We start from the raw sequence: 21,833 nt of genomic DNA, 5'->3' as shown, positions 1-21,833 counted from the left end.
TTCCCATTCCTTCATCCTGAGAGGCACTGGGAGTCTTCCCCCCATAACTTTTGGGGCTGTGAGAGCCGTGCTGGCCACAGCCCTGAGGTTTCCCACACTTGTAAATATGGTTCCTTCTTCTCTTTCTGTTGTGTTTTTGTTTTGTTGTGTGTGTCCTGTGTTCCCACCTCTTCTCTGGTGCTCCATCGTTGCCCTTATGTCCCTCACTGCAGAACAAAATCCAAGGGAAGGTGTTTGACTTCGTTACCAAGCAAGTGTTTGACATCACCATCATGATCCTGATTTGCCTGAACATGGTGACCATGATGGTGGAAACAGATGACCAGAGCGAGCTCAAAACCTCTGTCCTCTACAAGATAAACCTGGTCTTCATCGTCATCTTCACCGGCGAGTGTGTGCTCAAGATGTTTGCCCTGCGCCACTACTTCTTCACTGTGGGCTGGAACATCTTTGACTTCGTGGTGGTTATCCTCTCCATCCTAGGTGAGTCCTGTTGCTCCCACCAGTGCCTCAGGGATCCCACAGGACAATGATGAGTGGAAGTGGTCTCACCAATCCACACCCACCGGGCTGTCACTGGACCCTGCTTGCACCCATCCTTTGAGCAGGACCAAGCCAGCAGGACCCTGGGACATGACAGATGTGAGGCCACTCCAGGCTGGATGAGGGGCTGGGGATATTTCTGCTCCTCCTTTATCATTGTAATGGGCCCCTGGCTGGGTAATAATTAGTATAGACTCTATTATTCACAGAAGGTTCATTAATAATAATCTTTATTAAGAAACTTATTGTTCTTATAGATAGTTACAATACAGTTGGACTTAATTGGTCCTCTAATTCAAACACCATCACCATTGGCTAGTTAAGAAACCACCCTTTGGTAAACAAATCTCCATAACATATTCTACATGTTCACAGTACCAGGTGCAGCAAGATATGAATTGTTTCTTATTCTTTTCTCTGATGTTCTCACAGCCTTTTCCCAGACCGATGCCTGGGAAAGTTGTGTTTCTCTCTGTGGCCAGAGAGCTGCTCCCACACTCCTTGGTGTTATTTCCCTTGGTGTTCTCTTTCTCTGAAACAGAGCAGCCAGATTTTAACCCTTGGGTCTGTGCTCAGGGATTATTTTTTAATGCTTTCCCTGTCACTGGAGGGTGGCCACCTTCAGGGTGGCCTCACCTCACTGTGTCTGCCCAGGTGGAGCCAAGCAGCTCCCCTTCACCTCCCATCAGTGGCACAGCAAACTCATCTGCCCTTCCTCCCTCCACAGGTATCGTCCTCTCAGACATCATCGAGAAGTATTTTGTGTCCCCCACCCTCTTCAGGGTGATCCGGCTGGCGAGGATCGGCCGCGTGCTGCGGCTGATCCGAGGAGCCAAAGGCATCCGCACGCTCCTCTTTGCCCTGATGATGTCCCTGCCCGCCCTGTTCAACATCGGCCTCCTGCTCTTCCTCGTCATGTTCATCTACTCCATCTTCGGCATGTCCAACTTCGCCTACGTCAAGAAGGAGTCGGGGATCGATGACATCTTCAACTTCGAAACCTTTGGGAACAGCATCATCTGCCTCTTCCAGATCACCACATCAGCGGGGTGGGATGGGCTCCTCAACCCCATCCTCAACAGCGGCCCCCCAGACTGTGACCCCGAGCTGGAGAACCCCGGGAGTTCGGTGAAGGGAGACTGTGGGAACCCCGCCATCGGCATCTTCTTCTTCTGCAGCTACATCATCATCTCCTTCCTCATCGTGGTGAACATGTACATCGCCATCATCCTGGAGAACTTCAGCGTGGCTACAGAGGAGAGCAGCGAGCCCCTCTGCGAAGACGATTTTGAAATGTTTTATGAAACCTGGGAGAAGTTCGACCCGGATGCCACCCAGTTCATCGCTTACAGCACCTTGTCTGACTTTGTGGACACCTTGCAGGAGCCACTCCGAGTTCCCAAGCCCAACAAGATCAAACTCATCACCATGGATCTGCCAATGGTTGCTGGGGACAAAATCCACTGCCTAGACATCCTCTTTGCCCTGACTAAGGAAGTGCTGGGAGACTCGGGCGAGATGGATGCCCTGAAGGCTACCATGGAGGAGAAGTTCATGGCTGCCAACCCCTCGAAGGTTTCCTACGAACCCATCACCACCACCCTGAAGAGGAAACACGAGGAGGTGTGTGCTACCAGGATCCAGAGGGCATTCCGGCGGTACCTCCTGCGGCGCTCGGTCAAGCAGGCGTCCTACATGTACAGGCACAGCCAGGACGCGCTGGGCGAGGATGCACCCGAGAAGGAAGGGCTGATCGCCACCAAAATGCAGGAGATCTATGGGAACTCTGGGACAGATGTGGAGACAGCCCCTGCCCTGGGCCTCAAGCCCATTCCCAGCTCAGAGACGCCCCAGGATGCTCCTGAGGAAGCACAGGTTTGGCGTAAGGAACATGTGGTGAAAGAGTCGCTGGTGTAACACGAGGAGGCTCCACCTCTGGCCCAGCCTGAAGAGACTTCATTTGTATCTCCTGTTCAAAGCTCTTCCATGCACAGATCTCTAGACCTTAGATATTGAGCTAATTTCAGACATTTCAAGCAACCACCTTGAATTTCAAAGCAGGCTCTCCTCCTGATCCTGGGTTTTACAGCCCACTGCAACTTGCAAAGAGTTAAATTCTTTTTCTTATGAGAACTCAAATGTGAAATCTGTTGTCGGTGAAAGAGAAACAAGTTAGTTTTGAAATCACCTCATCACGGTAACGATGGTTTTCAGGTGTGAACAGAAGATTATGGTTGTCCTTTCACTTAAAGTAATTATTTATTAATGTTATTTCACAATTAAGAGATTTTCCTGTATTTAATTCTTCCAGAGTGCAGCCAAGCAACCAGTAAAGATGAGCCAAGTGAAATAATATTAAGAATAATTACGGAAAACAGAAGGTTTTGTGAACAAAAATCTCCAAAGTCTTAAGGAAGCACCTTTCTTTTGAACCTCTGAATAAGCTTGATGATTATTTTTTTGTTACATACAAGAGAAAGTGCAATTATGTCTTAAAAATTGGTTTGCAAAGCCAAAGCAAAGCATCTGCAGATTTGTTCTCAGGGTTAAATATCAGGTTTTCATATTTCTCTCAATATGCATTGAAAGCAGAAATCATTCAGGTCTCTGTAGGACGAATGTAAACACTATTTATAGTCAGTACTTTTACTCTGTTTTCCCATTTCCATCCAGGTTTTGTGGCAGGTAAGCAATGGGCAAAGATAGGATTCCTCCAAGAATCCCCAGTCCCAGGGACAAAACTCTCCAGGGTTTTTTTTCTAGCCCTGTTGCAAGAGGAACCATCCCATTGGAGTGTTCTTGGTCCAAATGTCCTCTTCATTAGTGTTAATTAATGAGATGCATCCCCAGGGACAGGAGCAGATGTTTGAACAATCCTTTCCGTGAGCTGCCTTAGGGGTGCCTGAAATCCCACCCAAGCCCCAGGTGGCTGCATGGAATAAACAATCCCATTAGGGTGTGAATCCCAAAATCCTCAGGCAGAGCATCCTTCCCCAGGCTGGGGCTGCAGAGAGGCCCTGGTGGCACGTTCTGGATGGGCCAGGCAGGTCCTCACCAGGAAACCTCTAGGGAGAGGAGCGTTTTCCCAGGGGGAAAAGGGATTTGCTGTTCTTTACACAGGCGAGCAAAAGGAAAGTGAATAAAGGAAAATCACCCAGGCACAGCTGTGGCTGCCCTGGATCCCTGGAAGTGTCCAAGGCCAGGTTCGATAGGGCTTGGAGCACCCTGGGACAGTGGAAGGTGTCCCTGCCATGGCAGGAGGTGGCACTGGATGAGCTTTAAGGTCCTTCCAACCCAAACCATCCTATAATTCTGTGAAAAATGGGCAAAAGGCCCTGAGTTCACCTCTGACTACCTTCTGCCTTCAAAAGGGAAAAAAAACCCTCTTGAGATCAAAACAAACATGAACCAAAACCTCTTCCAGTTTAAACAAGGCTGTTCCTGAAGCCAAAGGCTCTGATTTTTTGTACTCTGATGATTCTCTTCTCTTCCCGGGCTGCTTTGGGCACTGCCACCCCAGGTGCCCCATGGCCAGGCTGGCCGGGAGTGGTGCTGAGCCACTTTTCATGGCCAGCATTTCCATGGGCACGGCAGCTCCCGCCCGGCCCATGGTTCACAATCGATGCTGCTTCTACGTTTGTGTCGTCAGGGATGGGGAAATGCCCCAGAGCAGGGTTTGTGTGAGCTAAAGCCGTTTTTCTTTGTACATTTCTTACAATAAACAACAGTAAATGATCTGTTATTATGGTACCAAATGTGTTGGGGGTGTCTTGGGGGAGGAATATATTTTTGTATTGCAGAGCTTTAACGCACTCTTTGTTGATGGCTGCTTGAGGGCCCACAGTATAATTGGGAAGTCCATATCTATCTGCTTGTAGAGATTGTATTATTTTTTAAAGGAGCTGTACCCCCTTTAAATTGCCCTTAATTCGCTTCATTAGGGTTCATGGGTTTTCCTTGGAGAAGAATTAAGAGTGAACTTAGATTCATTTCACAGGCAACACCCTCCAACACCCCTGTGCTGGGAGGGGTGAACACCCTTTCCCTTGGCTCCCTGTGCTCGGCCAACCTCAGCAGGACCTGGTGGGTCTCATCCTGCACAGGAACCTCCAGGGCTGTCCCCTGGGACCTCCAGCCCAGCTCCCAGAGCTTCTGCTCATGATCCCACCCCCTGGAGCCTTGGTGCTCACCAGGAGCCACAGGAGATGCTGCTGTGGGCTCCACCAAGGACAGAGGAGGGCTTGGAGGCAGGGGGATGTGGGACCCTCCCCGTGGGGCCACCAGGTTCCCCTACAGCCCCCATCCTGGTTGCTGTGAGCACAGGGGTCTCCAGGGGAGACTGAGCCCCTCAGGGCCTTTCAAGGGTGCCAGGGAGCCCTCGGGCAGCACAGGGGCTGATTTGGCCACTGTCACTGCAAACCATCTTCAGTTTGTGTCCTCCTGCTTTTACCTCACAGGCCTTTCCCAGGCACCCCCAGCTTCCACCTGCAGCCCCAGAACCCCATAAAAACTCCTCCAGTGCCTATCAAGCACGTGGGCATCCCTTTCCCCTTGCCCTGCTGGGATATCAGGACCGAGCCCTGCTCTCCCATCCAGACCAGGGGTGACAGCAGCAGGGACTTGGCAGCACTGCCCCATATACAGAACCAGGAGAAGGCACCTCTCACGTCATCATGCCCTCATGGAGCCACTTTTTCTCTGTAAAACTTTATTTCTCTTGCTTCCTGTCCCTTTGCATACAAAGTCAGGCTGGGGCTGGTACCCAGTACCCATCAGATGCTCAGAACTGGCAAAAACCCCTCCCAGCCTACAGAAGATAAAGGTTTGGGGAGGCCCCAGGCAGTGGCACCAGGCTCTGGGGACCAACAGGACTGGCAGAAGTACCCAGAGGTGTTTTTCACTGGAGTTACAGTTCAGTGCTCACCCAACGAGCAACAACGGGGGGGCAGAGCCTGGGGGAAACTGCTCCTGCAGCAGAGCTCACCTTGGGGGCCTCGCTGTGCTTCCCTGGGGCCTGGCTGTCCCAAAAGTCCCATGGAGAGGGATCTTGGAAGTGGAGAAGGGTGGGCATGGCTGGTACCCAAGTGACTCCTTGTTTTGGCCATTTCCCCATCTCATCTTCTCCCTGGAAGCGCCCAAAAAATGTGGATGTGGCACTTGAGGACATGGGGGTTTGGTGGTGGTCGTGGTGGTGCTGCTGAGCTGATGATCCTAAAGGTCTTTTCAAATCCCTGATTTTGGGATTGACTCATGCTTCTCTGATTTTAGATTTCTGGACTCCCTGGGATGCAGGGATGGGAGCTGAGGGACCCATCCCACAACAAGCAACCCCATAAACATCCCCTATTCTTATCCCATTTCTGCTGCAGCTCTTGGCTTCTGGGCCACCATCAATCCTGCCCATCCTCTTCAGGGCCAAACACCCTGGGGGGATCTGGGGAGCTGGGGGGAAGCCCTGAGGGTCACCCCCATCCTGTCCTGTCCCCCAAGATGTGGCCAGGGTGTCCACATCCCATTCCCTGGGCACATCCCATTCCAGCCCTGGGCACATCCCATGCTCAGCCAGGTTTGGCACCTCCTGCTTTGCAGATGGGCTCATCCCCAGGTCTGCTGCAGGGCTAGTCCTGGCCACCCCCAGGGAATATTGGCACCACAGGGAGACAGCAGGGGACACCAGGGTGGACAGTGCCCAGGGACAGGAGAGTGAACAATGCCCAGCAACAGGAGGGTGGATGAAACCCAGGGACAGGAGGAGGGATGAAGCCCAGGGACACAGAGATGGACCATACCCAGGGACTGGAGGATAGACAATGCCCAGGGACAGGAGGATGGATGAAGCCCAGGGACAGGGAGACGGGCAATGCCTAGGGACAGGAGGATGCAATGCCCAGGGACACAAGGATGGACAATGCCCAGTGACACAAGGATGCAATGCCCAGGGACACAAGGATGGACAATGCCCAGGGACACAAGGATAGACAATGCCCAGGGCCCCGGGGCTCACAGGCTCCCCAGCGTCTGCACCACATTCAAAACCAGCCCCGAGGGAAAGTCCCCGGCAGGGAGGATTTACATGAGCAGGAAAGGGGCCGTGCACAGAGCAGCAGCTTTGCCATTTTTAGGTCCTGGGGCCAGGGTGGTGGAGCAGCCGCTGTTTCTGCAGAAGCACAGGTTGGATGTTTTCCTGCCCTGGGCACTGAAGTATGGCTGCTCTGGGCACGAGGCTCTGGCTGCTCCTGGTGACCCTCTGGCTGCTGCCTCTGCTCACAGGTAGGCACCAAACGGGGTCTGCACTTCAGAGCAAGGAGCCAGGACACTGCCTTGGGCTGTGTCCCCTGCTCGGGGCCTTCCCCCAGCTCTGCCTCTCAGTGCAATAATTTTAACCTTTGTGCTGGTCTCTCTCAGTCCTGCTCTGTGCTGGGAGCCTCATGGGGAGCCCAGGAGGGCACACAGGGCTGGGAGCCCAGTGCCTGCCTGGGGTTTGGGTTTTGCTTCCCTTGGGGTGTGCAGACAGGACACTTTCTGGGGCAGGCAGGTGGCTTTGGCTGAGCGGCTGCAGAGCCAACCCGGCTGGGGCTGCAGGTGGCAGGAAAGAAGGGTCGTTGAGGTTTATTAACCATTTATTACTCTCAGAGGCCTGGGAACGGGGCTGGCACATTGCCAAGGGTATGGCCTCTGCTCTGTGGGGTTCAGTGCCCAGGAGCAGAGGAGAAATGGGAGGAAAAAGGCTTTTGGGGTGATTTGTGGCTTTTGTGTGAACATCCCGCGCTGTTCCCCTTGGAGAAGCAGCAGCAAAAGCCAGGACATGGCTCCTGTCCCTTTCCAGCTCCTCTTGCCTGGTGCAGGGACAGCTACAAGAACCTGCAGCAGATCCCATCTTCAGAGGGAAATGTGTGCCCACGGGACAAAGGGCATTTAAAGGGCTTCTCTGGTGGCCACACAAGTCCAGCATGGATTCAAGGCTGCAGGGTTTGAACGTGGCTCTCATGATGATTTTGGGGGAGGACGGGGAAGTTCAGCCCTCCTGTGGCTGCAGTGGAACTCCTGACTCAGAGGGGTGTGAGGGACCAGCCTGGCCTCCCTTTAGAGACACCAACAGAACCTGGGGAGCAAAGCCTTGGCTGGTGGCACTGCGGGTGACAGGGACACAGCCAGTGCCCAGCCAGGACAAAGGGCATCTCTCAGCCTGGAACAAAATGGAATGGGGCTGGAAGGGAGGATTTGCCTGCAGAGGTGTTGGTGCTGAACGTGGACAGGGCAGCAGGGCCCTGGAAGGGGCTCTGGGGCAATGAGAGGAGCCCCTGCCCAAGCAGGAGGTCCCTGCAGGCTGGGAGTCTGCAGGAGGGTGGCACAGAGCTCAGGCTGGGGAACTGAACTTTTCTTCTTCTTTTTCTGTTCCTTCTTCTCCTTGGATGGAGAGGTTTGCAGCTGCCCTGCAGGGAGGTGCTGCAGCCCCACCTCCATGCCAGCTCCTCCACAGGGTTTGGTGAATCTCCATCGAGAGGAGGGAACTGGGCACTCAAGCGGGGCAGTAAACAGGGCAGGGGCTTCCTGCCCAGCTGCAGCAAGAGGAACCAGCCCAGAGGCACTGGAGCTGTGGGCAGGGCACCCGTGGGTGCTGGGGGGGTCCCCACCTCCCCCTGCTTCCTGCACTGCAGGGCCCACAGCACCAACCCTTGTCCCAGGGGGCTGTGTGGCCACAGGATCTGAGAACACCCCTGGCCACCACAGGGCTCCCAGCCCAGGAAATCCCAGCAGGGAAGGGTTCCTGGTTGGTTCAGGGAGTGGGGATGCAGAGCTGGGAGTGTCTGGAGCCCTCCTGTTAGGCACCAGCCTCAGGGACATTATAGAAACCAGATTTCACTGGGGTATCAACCAGAAAACAACCTGGAAAACTTTCAGGAGACAGGATGGAAATCGAAGGTTTTGTACCCAAATCTGTGCTGCCCCAGGCCCTCTGAGCAGGAGGCAGCTGCTGTCCTGTTGTTGCTCCATCCCTATGGAGTGGGCAGGAAGGGCCAGGGCACGTCCATCCCTCTGGGGACATCCTGGTGGGCTCCTGGCCACGATCTCAGGCCCTTCTCCTGTCTTGCAGGTGGGACCCCAGCAGACAAGAACAGCACTGGGAACAGCACAGGTACCTCCAGACCCGCTGGGCTCTTCCCCTCTGTGTGTCCCCAAGGTCCCTCCTGTCCCACAGAGCTGCTGTCCCACCCCCCATGGGCTTTTCCCCCCCAAAGGCCATTCCCAGGCTGTGACATCCCCCATGGCTCATCCCCAGTCCTGCTCCTTCCTCTCCCTCTGCAAAGCCAGATCTGCTTCGTCTTTCCTGAGCATCCACAGGTTTTCCCTCTGCATTTGCTGCATGGACAAGTCTGGGACAAGCACTGACCTTGTGCCATTGTCCTTGGCCATTCCCACCCATGGGGCCCTAAGGGTGACCTCTGCAACCCAAACAGGCTCCTAAAGTCACCACTCTGGGACTAAGCATGGCCAAAAAAAATACAAAATAAAGCAAAAGGCAAAAAAATGTGGAAGCAAAAGAGAAACCAGCTGGGATTCCACAGGCTGTAATTTTGGAGCTGGGATCAACTAAATGTGCACAGAGAGGGATGGGAGCAGGACAGGAGTATTGGAGCAAAGGTATTCCCACAGAAATATGGAGTTCCCATTATGATGCCTTGTGAAGGCTGACCTAGAACAGAGACTAGACAGAACTCAAGAATATCAGGGCAACCCCAAATCTGGGAATGATTGGCATCTGACTCCAAGGCTTCAGAATGCTGAACTCTCCCTTTGTTAAAACTATACTGTATGACATCACAACTATATTAAAGAGATACATACTATACTATATCATACTTATTTCTAACTACTGAAAAATACTAAAGAAAACTCATGACTGGCTCCCAACAGTCAGGACACAGCTTTGAGTGATTGGCCAAGGAAACAAAACAATCCTCAGCAGAATCCAATTACCAAATCCCTTCAGGTAAATAATCTTCCAACACATTCCACATGTTCACAAGCACAGGAGCAGCAAATGAAATAAGAATTGTTTTGATCATTCTTTTCTCCACTTCTCTCACAGCTTCTCTCTGTTCAGAGGGCATGTGAATACCACACAGGTTTATTTATTGGAAGGCCTCAATAGATCCATCTTGGGCACCACAAGAGCCCAGTCAGAGCTGCACCCCAGGTGAACCCAAAATGGTCACAAAATGCCCCGCTGATCAAGGGGTCTTTCACTTTTATCAGTTCTGTCCATTTGCATATTGGAGTTAATTGTCCAATTACAGCTCTAGCCCATGAAGTCCCATCCTTCTTGTTTTTCTCTCTACAGCCCACATTGTTTGTGCTCTTGGGCCTGAGATCTGGATCATTTGTCCTTGGTCCCCAGCTGGAGCAGGAATTGTTTTGTCTCCCTGCTCTGTGCACAGAGCTCACCATCCCCTCATATGAAGCCCAGACCCACCCACTAAAGCAGCACAGAAAAATATAAAAGTTAAAACCTGAGGCATCAATTAAAAGCAGACTTCCACCAAAAGCCTCAGATCTCAAGGAATCACAGAATATCCTGACTGGAAAGCACTCCCAAGGACCATCCAGTCCCACTCTTGGCCCTGCCCAGACACCCCAACAATCCCACCCTGGGCATCTCTGGGAGTGGTGTCCAAACTCTCCTGGAGCTCTGGCAGCCTCAGGGCTGGGACCATTCCCTGGGGGTCTGGGATGAGGATAATTCACCAAAACCAATCTGGATGCTCAAAAGCAGCATGAAAACGGGAAGCTCTTTGTTTGGGAGGTGCTGGGGGGCTCCCATGGGTGGCTGCAGTGACAGCCTTGTCCCCTGCAGATGGCATGTGTCCCTCGGTGCACCAGAATGTGCGGTACGTGGCCGTCAAGAAGAACATGCCCATCTACTTCGTGTGCTACTCCCAGGAGCCCCAGGCCATGCAGTGGTACAAGACAGCAGAGAACAGGGAGGACCTCTCTGTGCTGGATCAGAACACGGCCAGGTACCACGTCGAGAGGACAAACGTCTCCATCAACCTGACCCTCCTCAGGACCAGCTCCGATGACAACGGGATCTATGTGTGTGACAGGAAGGGCCTGGTGCAGAAGGAGAAGCTGCACTCGTGTGGGACAGAGCTCCGGGTCATGGGTGAGTGAGTGGCAGCTCCATCTGGGCACCAGTCTGTAAGAACGTCGGGGCGTAGGACACTCAGGATGGATGGAGATGAGAGATCTCTGCAGCCAGGTCAGGAACTTGGGGTTTATTGCAAAGGGCCTGGGTGCAGGGCCCTGCTGGGAGCTGCCAGGCACAGCTCAGAGCAGGGCTGAGAGAAGAGAGGGGGAGAGAGGATGAGAGGGTGAGAGAGTAAGGGAGTAAAAAAGGTAAGAGCATAAAAGGGTAAGAGAGTGAAGTTCCTGTTCTAATACAATAAATCATTTTCTGTGTTGAATATTCTAATTCTCACTCACCAATCTAGTACAATACACAAATCCTATAGCATTTCCATACAGCCTATAAGAATCATTACATTACCATACTGTGTTACATTTTAAACCCTAAAAACTCCTCTTTGGGCCCCTTCTGCCAAGCTGGCAGGGTCTGCTCTGCCCCTTGGGCCTGTCTGCAGGCAGAGGGTGTTGTTCCATCAAAAGGGGATCACCTTCAGCTGGCCACACCATTGTTTTCCAGTTGTTCAGTAACTGAGGGATCTCAAAGCTTGCTTTCATTGCATTCTCGCTGATGGTTTCCATATTCCCAAAATCTTTTGCCAGGCAATCATATTTATAAGGCTTTCCTGTTTCATCTTCCCCAACACTCTCCCATTTCCCCCTCCATGTGAACCCTCCATGGTGCTCCCACACCTCCCCCTCTCCCTGTGCTGGTGGGACCCTCTCTGACCCAGCTGTGGGTGCTCTGTGGCACCCCAGAGGTTCCACTCCTCACTGCCAGCCCCAAGGAGCAGGACAACCTCCCTGGGTCTGCCCTGGCATAGCCATCCTGCAAAAACCAGGGACATGTTCCTCTAATAAATCTGATTTGTCCTGCTCCTGGTGACTGGTGTCCCATTCCAGAGCTGGTCCCTGATGCCAACCCTGGGGGCAGCTGCAGTGCTCTGGTCTCTCCCAGTGCAGAGGACAGGTCACCCTGGTCCCCACATCCCCCCTTGGTGACACATTCTGGCCTTGGTGAGCTCATCCCTCCCCTGCAGCCTGGCACAGAGGTGACCTGGGCTCTCCCTGTGCTGCTGCTCCCAGGTACCAGCAGCATCAAGCAGTTCCAGAACAGGAACACGCTGAAAGATGCCATCATCATCATCCAGTCCATCCTGCTCGTCATCTTCATCAGCATCCCCATCCTCCTCTTCCTAGATAAGGCAAGTGACAGTGCCTCCAGCAGAGGGGATGTCCCCAGCTGGGCTCACAGCAGTGTCCTGCAGTCCTTCCAGGCAGGCCAGTCCTGGCTGCGGGATGGGTTTGGGGTTGTGGGTGGGAATGTGGGTATCTGAAATGGGAACAGACCCATCTCAAATGCTGTGTGGGGACTCCTTGGATGTGCCTGTGGAAGTGGTGGGACCTGGCCTGGGGGACCAAGGCTGGGGACAGGGGATCCTGGCGGGTGCTGACCCCAACCTGTGACTCTCCATAGGGTGAAGACAAGAAGAGCCCAGAGGAGGACCACACCTATGAGGTAATTAATGATAGCAGGACCTTCCTAACATCACCTGAGCCTTCACACAGGGGGTTGTGCCCCTGCTGGGTGTCTGCTGGGGGTCACCTTGTAGTCCCTTCCTTGGGAGGACAATCAGGGCACCTTCCTCCCAAATTACACATCAGCTGTGCTGAGCTGCCCCAGGAAGCACCCAGGGCACTTCCAACATCCAACACCCAGCCATGTCCATCCTCTGTCCCTGTCAGAAGCTGCTCCAGGCTCAGGGGGAGCAGCCTGGGAGGGTCCCCAGCTGGGTGTCCCACGGGATGTGCCATGGCTGGAGCCTCCTGCCATGTCCCACCCTCCTTGTCGTTGCTGCAGGGGCTGGAGGTGGAGCAGATGGCCACCTACGAGGACATCACTCCTTTCCGGGACGTGAAGGCCAAGTGGACAGTGGGGGAGCACCCAGGTGAAGAGTGAGGGGTCCTGTGCCCCCTGCCAGGCCCTGCCAGCACCCTGCCAGCCCCCGTGGGGACAGATCCCCTGGAGCACGGCTCTGCCTGGATCCCGGGCTGCCAACACCTGCACAGCTCAGGGCTGGGAGCCTGTCTGGGGTGCTCCCGTGTCTGAGCTGTGTCCCTGAGGCTGTCCCACCCCACTGTCACTGTCCCCACCCCGCTGACCGACCCCTAAAGCCTCTGTAGAAATTAGGAGCCACCTGTGATCCCCCAGCAGCAAACTGGTCACACAGCCCAGGCAGCCCCAGCACTGAGCTCCAGCCTGGGCAGTGCCAAGGAAGGGCTGGGAATGAGGGCTCTGCTCCAGCCCCACCACCCCGGGAAGGACAGGACCAGGCACTGCAGGGACACTGCCAACAGCACCATGAGGCTGTTGTGAGAAGCAGACTTTGGGCCACTCTTCAGCTGCCAAAGCCAAGGCTGTGTCCACAGGCCCCGGTGGCAGAGGTCTGAGGTGCAGGATCCCCCAAAAGCACCTCCTGTTCTCCAAAGACTATGGAAGAGCTGGGGAGAAAGGTCTCTCCCAAAGGCTTGCTGCTCCCCAAGCAAGAGCTGGCCCCTGCCACGAGGTTGTCCCCATGGTGAGGGACATGTGTGACCTCAGAACATCTGGGAAAATTATAAACTGTGGGACACAAACCTCCAACTGCTTTTGAAGTCCTAATAAAGGTAATGGGTGAATCCTCATCGTGCTCCATCCTGCCATGCCCATTCCAGGGGTGTCCCATAATCCTGGTGCCAATTTCCTGGGAATAATGAGCAGCTTTTTGGGTCCAGCTTAGCAGGAAACCAAACTTCACCTCTTCAAACTTCACCCAGAGGGCAGGCAGGGATGCAAAACCAAGAGCAGCTGTGAGGCTACCCATGGGGACCTCAACATCAGTGCCAAAACATCAGCTTGGGATGGGATAAAGAGAATCACCGGGATCCAGAGCAGGAGAACAGGACCAGCAGCTCCACTCTCAGCTAGATCTGGGCTTGAAGGAGAAGCTAAAAAACATCTGGAGATTGGGTTTGTCATTAAATTATCTTGGCATGGCAGCAACAGCTGAGGGTGGTGGGCTCAGGGCCAGCTGGGCACCCAAACCAGGGCTGGGGGGCACAGTGGGCGTGGGGGCTTGGCTGGACGAGGGTGACAAGGACATTGTGGCTCAAACTGTCCCCTCTCAGAGAGCCCAAGGCCTCTGTGTCCTGGTGTTTCATAACATTTTGGGCTCCAAGCAGCTCCTGCAACTGCTATGCACCCCAAAAACAGCCAGAGAAGGATAAAATTCTAAGCAAAAAAGTATTTTCAGAAGTAACAGGATGGTTCTTTACCAGTAAAGCAACACTGTGGAAAACTGGAATTCAGTTTAAACAGCACAAAACCCAGCATTTTGGAATCGATTTGTACTAGTTAAATAAAACTACCCCAAATTTAGTTCTGCCACATATATATAAGTTATTTAAGCATATTTTACTTATAAAATTGGTTAATTAAAAAAAGGAACATTCACAGGGAAAGAAAAGAACTGGCTTTTCCTGGTTTCCATGTTTGCCAAGATTTTAGGACTAGCAGAGCTCATCCCTCCATTCCTTGTTTTCAGTTTCCAAATGAAAGATGGAAGTTGTTAGGTTTTTTTTTTTTTCTGGCCTTCCCAGCTCCAGATTCCTCAGATCTCTGTAAACAACTCACTCAAGTGACTGAACAGAATAATAGAAAAAAATAAAGACAATCTGTTGTTTGCACCTGGTGAGGCACCACTTGTATCAAAAGCAATTTTTATGACCTTGGTCCTGCTCTGCTGCTCCCTCAGCCCAGGGCTTTGTCCTCCTTTAAAATGCCAGAAGTAAATAAATATTTCTGTAGTGTTGTTGGTTTATTTGAAATGCTTGGAGTAGTTTCTAAGGAGCCTGGAGATGGGGGCTTCATTTCATTCTATAGTGAGAGTGGTCTGTGTTTAAAACACATTAATGTAAATAAATATATCAGTCTATACAGCCCAGGCTCTGTCTTTTGTCCTGATTTCTGTTATTGAATCATGGAATCACACAGGTTGGAAAAGCCCTCTAGGATCATTGTGTCCCCCACCACTAGCCCATGTCCCCAAGTGCCACATCCACAAATATTTGAAATCCTTCCAGGGACGGGGACTCTACCACTGCCAGGGCTGGACAACCCCATCCAGTAAAGGAATTTTCCCTAATATCCAATCTAAACCTCCCCTGGCACAGCTTGAGGCTGTTTCCTCTTGTCCTTGGAAGAGACCGACCCCACCTGGCTACAATCTCCTTCCAGATGATTGTGGGGGGGGAAATTCCCTGTTTGCCATTGAGATGCTCAGACAGGTGGGGCTGCCTGGGGAGCTGAACCTGGGGGTTCAGCCTCATTTTTTCACAGGAGCTCAGTGAAACCCAGCAGTTCCACCTCTGGCAAATAACCCCCATAAATCTGACATGGAATTTCTCCTTGGAGCAGTGAGTTAGGAGAGATAATTCCCCACACCTCAAACCTTCTGCAGAGCTGGGCTGTGGCTCATCGACTGCTCCTCGGTCAGGATTCCCCGGGCTGGGGATCACCAGGACCCCGGGAGCACACCCAGGAAAAGCTGTTTCACTCGTTTAAAAGCTCGGGGAAAGCTGGGTGGACACGGAGCCATCCTGAAGAGAATGGAGGGATTTTTTTTTCTTTTCCAAGGAATGTGGAAATCATGGAGTGTGACGCTGCTTTAGATGGGTTGGGAATGCAGGAATTACAGAGCCAGAAATTGGCCCGGGTGAGGTTTGGGAGCCGCTTATGCAACCGCGGCTCTGCCCGGCCCGGCGCTCGTCATGCGCCGCTTCTGCCTCATTTACTGCGAGACAGCGCCGGGGACAAAGCCAGCCCGGGGGAGCGGAGCGCTCCGTGCCGGGACAAAGCCAGCCCGGGGGAGCCTGGCCCGGCTCAGCCCGGCCCCTCCGTGCCGGACCATGTGGGTTTAGCACGGCTCTGACCCAGAGCTGCGCAGGACGCGGGATCTGCAGTGACACAGCGGCGTCATTCAGCGCTGGGCTGGGCTGAGCCCTGACGGATTTAAACACGAGCTGGAGTAGAAAACATAAAAACACGCCCAGATGTTGCCGCTGTGGGGTGACGGGACACCTGATAGCGGCAGGACCCGCTGTTCCCTCTGCTGCCGGGACTGACATTTCCCTGTGACACCACCGCGTCTCCAGCAGCAACACCCGGGGGCTTCTCGGAACAGCCCTGCTCTCCCTCATGTTTATCGAGCAGCTCTCCTCTCTCTACTCCCGCAGCTCCAGCGGCACCGGGGGTGATGCTGCTGCTTGGAAACCAGAACCACACACAGCAAACGGGCGGCCTGGGCGAGCCAAATCACCCCCGGACACAGGACACCCCCTGAACACCAGAAAAAGGCCAAACCAGTCTGTTTTGGGGCAGTGGAGGCTTTATGTCCTTTAAATACCCCCTGGAGCTGGCCACCCCAGGTTCTGTCTTGTTTTTCTGAAAAGCAGGGGTGAGTGGGCTGTGTCCTCTTTTCTTCAAGGCCAGGCTGGACAGGGCTTGGAGCAGCCTGGCACAGGGAGAGGTGTCCCTGCCCGGGGCAGGGGTGGCACTGGATGGGCTTTAAGGTCCCTTCCAACCCAAACCACTCCATGATTCTCTGATTCCCTTCCCCATCCCTCCTATCTGCTTTCCCCACCATTTTTCTCCTTAATCCCACAGTGTTTCACGTTTGCATCTCAGGCAGGAGCAGGAAGATGCTCATGACCAGGTTTTCTCCCAGCCTTGTCCAGCTGAGGATAAGAGAAAGCTCCCAGAGCTCTGGATTTGCAGTGGGCACATTGGAATCCAAACCAGCACTAGGGCAGGACAGCTCCTTGTCTCCCCTGTGACAAACCACCAGCTCAGCAAAAGTGTTTGCTGAACTTTTGACATTTTGGGAGAAATTGGAAGTAATTCCTTGGCAGAAATAGGATTCATCTGATAATATCCAGCCAGCTCTATCCCCACAAACAATAGAGAGGAAAACATCACAGAATTATCAATCTTTTAGGCTGGAAAAGGTTTCTAAGTTCATCAGTCCAACCATTCCTCCAGCACTGCCAAGGCCACCACTAACCCCTGTCCCCAGTTGCCTCATCCACACAGCTTTAAATCCCTCCAGGGATGGGGACTCCATCACTACCCTGGGCAGCTGTGCCAGGGCTGGACAGACATTTCAGAAAGAACTTTTCCTTAATATCCAACCTAAACCTCTCCTGGTGCCACTTGCCACTTGCTTTAAGCCTGAAATGTCCCAGGGTGGTCAGCCCTGTGGGCCAAGGTGGCAGAGCCAGGCAGGAACATCAGGAGGACACAACCAATCCCACCATGATCTGATTTGGGTCTTGCTGTGATGAGGAAACCTTTAATTGCAATAAACAGGAGAATATGGCGAAATCATGGAGCACTGGTCTCATCCCAAGGCAAACAAAGCTCCCCAAGCTGCACATCTGTGAAAATGCCTGGGATGAGGTAGCACCACTGTGAACACTTATGCATTTATGCAGGGGGAAGGTGCAGAGCTGTTGTTGTGATCATGGACACACAGATCCATTTTAAACAGACCCCCTGCTATATAAGGGGGGGCTCCACAGTTTCCTTCACCAGGTGAAAGAAGGAAACATACCCAACCAAGCCACACCTGAGCAACTCACCAGCAGAAATGGCTCCAGGTACTTTTTATTTCAGATTTAAAGGATTTCCAGTGCTGGGTTCGTAGGGTAACAGGAGATGATGATGATGATGATGATGGGGTGGTTCTGTGGTGGGCTACACATACTCCTTACCATTCCTAAATTAAAATATGTCAGTTTCTAAATCCATGAAAAAGAAAATATTTCCCTGAAGTGTGACTCTAATCCACTAATTAATCTTTAACCTAAAGTGGGCAAGGAGAGTGTTGTGAGCTTAAAGAACAAGATCAAGCCAGTTGTAATAGTTACTATTACCATAAATGTTGGCAGGGATAATAAAACTCATATTCCAAACCTCAGGCAGTGATGAGGATGATGTCTAATAATGTCCAAGTCCTACAGGCTCCAGGGCATTCCTCCTCCTAAGGTTCTTTGTTTCAGATGAGCTTTATGGTCTGTGTGAGCACAGGTGGACATTTGTGTTGGATGTCATGGGCTGAAAACCTTTAGGCTTGACCAAGCTCACCAAATCCTAAAGGTGTGACCCAGGGACCAAAAGCAGCTGGTCACAGCACAGGTGATGCCACCAGCTCTTGTCCCAGGGAGGGCAGGGACAAAGCCTAGGGGAAAACATCAGTATGACAGGGAAAGCCACAGGGACACCCCTTATTTTTCATGGAGCAACCACAATTCCAGCCAGAAAGACACTGCTGGTCTCACTGGGAGCAGCCCCAGCCCCAAGGGCAGGTCCAGTGAAAGGGTCTCCCTCAATTTTAGAGAGGGCTGAGCCCACCCAGTGTCCAACAGGGCACCACAGAAGGTGAGGACGGATCCAGCACGGACAGAAGAGGCTGGGAATGAATTCCCAGGTGCCACCTCCTCCTCAGCACAATCCCCAAGGACTCCTAACACCTTCCTCTCCACTTTGCAGGGTCCTGGCTCTCTCCTCTGGCCATTGCTGTGATCACCCTAGGACTGCAGTGCCCACAGGCAGCTGCCACCTTCCCGGCCATGCCCCTGTCCAGCCTCTTTGCCAACGCTGTGCTGAGGGCTCAGCACCTTCACCTCCTGGCTGCCGAGACCTACAAGGAGTTTGTGAGTGCTGTGGCCTGAGGGCATCTCCTCTGTATTTCCTTGATAGCTCCAGGGCTGTAAAACTTCCCAGAGAATTCCCAGCTGTTGGTGCCTTTGCCAGCTCTCAGGGAGGAGAAGGAACCTTAACAGGATAGGGCAAGTTGTGTCCCAACAGCCTGGACACTGTCACCTCTCTGTCCCCTCTCTGATGCCTCTTTGGGGCCATTTCCACTGTGTCCAGACCCCCTGCACAGGGGTAGCTGGGAGGTGGCACAGATATTTTGCAGGATTTCCCTGTCACCTTTGTCCCTGGGGAGGGTTTGAGTGCTTAACCCCAGCAAGTGCCTGCTGCTACCCAGGAGCTGGCACGGGCTGTCCCTTTGGCACGGGCTGTCCCTGGGGATCATCTCCTCCTTGGGAGAACCTGTCCCAGGTGTGTTCTGCTCCTCCTCCTCCTGCAGGTTGCCTGGAGCAGTGTCTGCTCACCCTTGTGACACCCTGTTCCCTCTGGTGACACTGAGTCACCTGCTGCCCACAGGCACAACTGGCCCTTACTGAGGAGCAGCACCTTGCCCTAGGGAGAGGGAGACCTTCAGAGCAGCTGTTGTGCCAACACACAAACTCCTGTTTCCCACCCCGTCCAGAGGCACCTCCTGTCTCCCATTTATTCCTTGCAAAGAGGAACCGTGCAGGAGAGCTTGGGAATTCTCTGAGCTCTCTTCTCCAGCCCATGGGCAGCAGACCTGAGTGTATCTGGGATGTCTCCATAGGAACGCAGCTACATCCCAGAGGACCAAAGGCACACCAACAAAAACTCCCAGGTAGCCTACTGCTACTCAGAAACCATCCCTGCTCCCACGGGGAAGGAGGATGCCCAGCAGAAATCGGTGAGTTCTGACCTGGGGCAGGCACAGACCTGTCTGTGGAGTCCCCACTGCAGGATCAGAGGGTTTCCACCTGTGAGACCTTTGGTGTTTTCACCCTCCTCTCTCTTCTTTGCTGTTTAAACCCTGCAGACTCTTCTGGTTACACTATAAATCATATTCCCAGCTCCAGCATGAGAACACTGCTGTCTGCACAGGACCTGGGGCTGTGTGGTGCCCTCAGCCTGCAAACTGGAGCTGCAGGAGCAGTGTCCCTCTCTGGGTCACTCCAGACTGCTCCAGAGGGAGCAAGACACTCCACCAAACACCACACCTACTGAGGTTTGACCCTTTCCTGCCTCAATTTCAGGATATGGAGCTTCTCCAGTTTTCCCTGGTTCTCATCCAGTCCTGGCTGACCCCAGTGCAGTACCTGAGCAAGGTGTTCACAAACAACTTCGGTTTTGGCACCTCAGACAGGGTGTATGAAAAGCTAAAGGACCTGGAAGAAGGGATCCAAGCTCTGATGAGGGTAAGTCCCAGCATGACTGAGGAATAACAGAGATCTTCCAGGCATGGGGCACTCTCAGGGATCCACAGACCATGAGAAATCTTCCTGAATTTCACATCCTTTGGACTTCCCTTTAGATAATAAGATCATGACCGCCAGTGCACAGGTCCCACCACTGAGGAGGGTAAGAACACAGGACAGGTGTTACCAGCACTGCCACCACCCCTCAGGGAGCAGATTCCCCCAGGAATCACAACATTCCAATCCAAAATCTTTCCAAACCCAGCACCCAACATCAGACAAACAGCAGCACAATGTTTGTTACATCTCTAGGCAAAGTACTTTGAAACAGGCAAATTTTGCAAGGTTTGAAACCTCACAACATTTTATAAACACGTTTTTGTTCAGGGAAGGACTTGCTCTGATGTGTCCTCTTCCATTAATACAACACTCCAAGCTGAGAGATGGAGGGGGTTCTCTCCAAGGAAGATCTTGTCAAGAATCCCAGAAAGGTTTGGGTGGGAAGTGACCTTAAAGCCCCTCCAGTGCCACCCCCTGCCATAGGCAGGGACACCTTCCACTAGCCCAGATTGTTCCAAACCCTGTCCAACCTGGCCTTGGACACTGCCAGGGATCCAGGAGCAGCCACAGCTGCTCTGGGCACCCTGTGCCAGGGCCTGCCCACCCTCCCAGAGAGGAATTTCTTCCTCAGATTTAACCTGAATGTCCCCTCCTTTAATTTAAAACTTTTCCCCCTTGTCACTCTCCCTCTCTTTTAAAGCCTCTTTAAGGTCATCTTAGTTTTGGGTTTGTTGTTTTAAATTAAATCGCCCGTTATCTGCCAGGACACCCTTCAGTTATGCTTATTCTGTAAGTTTATCTGCCAGCATCACCCTGAAGCTGTAGCTGTGAGAAATTAGTCTGGGCCATTATTTACATCTTCTAGCAGTTAAATAACTCTGCAAGTCAGGCCCTGTGAGCATACCCAGAGCTTCTCTGCTGGAGTAAGGAGGCAAAGGAATCAGGGCCACTGCAGATTTTGTTCAGCATTCTATGTGTGTTTGGGCATTGGGAAGCCACACACAGGAATGACACAACTATTTCTTCTTCACCAATTGATGACACTTTTTAATTCACCAAAACCATTCTGATGCTGAGCACAGCAGGGGGAGTGACTCAGTACTGACCTCCAGATGGAGATGTGGGGCTGGATCAGAGCCTTGGGAAAGTGGGGGAAGAGAGAATTATTTGTGCAGTTCCCCATCCCTTTGGCTGGAGGGGCTGCCGTATTTCTCTGTGATTTTGCCTTTATTTTAAGCCCCCCCAGGACACTCCTGCCTCCCCCTGTGTGTCACTGGCGCGCTCAGTGCGCCATCACCCCGCGGCACCACCTCCACCTGCGCGTTCTGCCGCACACAGGCCCAAAACCACATCTGAAATCCCATTTAAGAGCGGGGGGCAATCCCCCTGACCTGTCCCAGAGCTCGGCAGGAGCTTTGTCCCTGCGAGACGCCCCTGCCCGGCCCCGCCTCTCCCGGAATGTCCCCGTTGTCCCGCAGGAGCTGGAGGAGCGGAGCCCGCGGGGTCTGCAGGTGCTCAAACCCACCTACGAGAAATTCGAGCTCCACCTGCGCGGCGAGGACGCGCTGGTCAAGAACTACGGGCTGCTGTCGTGCTTCAAAAAGGACCTGCACAAGGTGGAGACCTACCTGAAGGTGATGAGGTGCCGGCGCTACGGAGAGGGGAACTGCGCCCTCTGAGCCCGCCCGCTCCTGGGAGAAGAAACCGGAGAATAAAACCCGCTACTGCTGACACGAGTCTGGCTTTTGGGGGGCACGAGTCTGGATTTTGGGGGACACGAATCTGGATTTTGGGGGGGCATGAGTCTGGATTTTGGGGGGCACGAATCCGGATTTTGGGGGAACATGAGTCTGGCTTTTGGGGGCACGAATCTGGATTTTCAGGGGGCACGAGTCTGGATTTTGGGGGGCACGAGTCTG

General features: G+C 53.1%; 3 protein-coding genes across 3 annotated transcripts in view; all 3 read left to right on the top strand.

The window, feature by feature from the left end:
- Positions 1–2,521, top strand: part of SCN4A (sodium voltage-gated channel alpha subunit 4) — a 37,774-nt gene extending 35,253 nt beyond the window's left edge. Inside the window, exons 24-25 of the mRNA XM_071450824.1 lie at positions 213–483; positions 1,271–2,521. Of these exons, the coding sequence (XP_071306925.1) occupies positions 213–483; positions 1,271–2,460 (1,461 nt within the window). The 3' untranslated portion in view covers positions 2,461–2,521. The remainder of the gene's footprint in view (positions 1–212; positions 484–1,270) is intronic.
- A 4,201-nt stretch (positions 2,522–6,722) lies between these two features.
- CD79B (CD79b molecule) lies at positions 6,723–14,711 on the top strand. Its single transcript, XM_071450825.1, has 6 exons — positions 6,723–6,813; positions 8,639–8,680; positions 10,400–10,708; positions 11,815–11,933; positions 12,206–12,247; positions 12,590–14,711. Exons 1-6 carry the CDS (start codon positions 6,747–6,749, stop codon positions 12,686–12,688), a joined length of 678 nt encoding a protein of 225 aa, XP_071306926.1. The 5' UTR covers positions 6,723–6,746; the 3' UTR covers positions 12,689–14,711.
- A 2,703-nt stretch (positions 14,712–17,414) lies between these two features.
- LOC139601642 (somatotropin) lies at positions 17,415–21,593 on the top strand. Its single transcript, XM_071450812.1, has 5 exons — positions 17,415–17,424; positions 18,317–18,480; positions 19,230–19,346; positions 19,693–19,854; positions 21,393–21,593. Exons 1-5 carry the CDS (start codon positions 17,415–17,417, stop codon positions 21,591–21,593), a joined length of 654 nt encoding a protein of 217 aa, XP_071306913.1.
- The last annotated feature ends 240 nt before the right edge of the window (positions 21,594–21,833 follow it).

Source organism: Agelaius tricolor, unplaced genomic scaffold, assembly GCF_023055355.1.
Source record: "Agelaius tricolor isolate 1412-34295 unplaced genomic scaffold, bAgeTri1.0.p SCAF_31, whole genome shotgun sequence".
Taxonomy (NCBI): domain Eukaryota; kingdom Metazoa; phylum Chordata; class Aves; order Passeriformes; family Icteridae; genus Agelaius; species Agelaius tricolor.
This window is presented reverse-complemented; position numbering and strand designations above follow the sequence as displayed.

Bases quoted from the DNA above. Each gene is read 5' to 3' on its own strand.
- LOC139601642 (XM_071450812.1), top strand. The intron at 18,481-19,229 runs GTGAGTGCTGTG...ATGTCTCCATAG, and splicing joins CCGAGACCTACAAGGAGTTT to GAACGCAGCTACATCCCAGA. The intron at 19,855-21,392 runs GTAAGTCCCAGC...GTTGTCCCGCAG, and splicing joins GGATCCAAGCTCTGATGAGG to GAGCTGGAGGAGCGGAGCCC.
- CD79B (XM_071450825.1), top strand. From the start codon at position 6,747: ATGGCTGCTCTGGGCACGAGGCTCTGGCTGCTCCTGGTGACCCTCTGG. The intron at 8,681-10,399 runs GTACCTCCAGAC...TGTCCCCTGCAG, and splicing joins CAGCACTGGGAACAGCACAG to ATGGCATGTGTCCCTCGGTG. The intron at 10,709-11,814 runs GTGAGTGAGTGG...TGCTGCTCCCAG, and splicing joins GACAGAGCTCCGGGTCATGG to GTACCAGCAGCATCAAGCAG.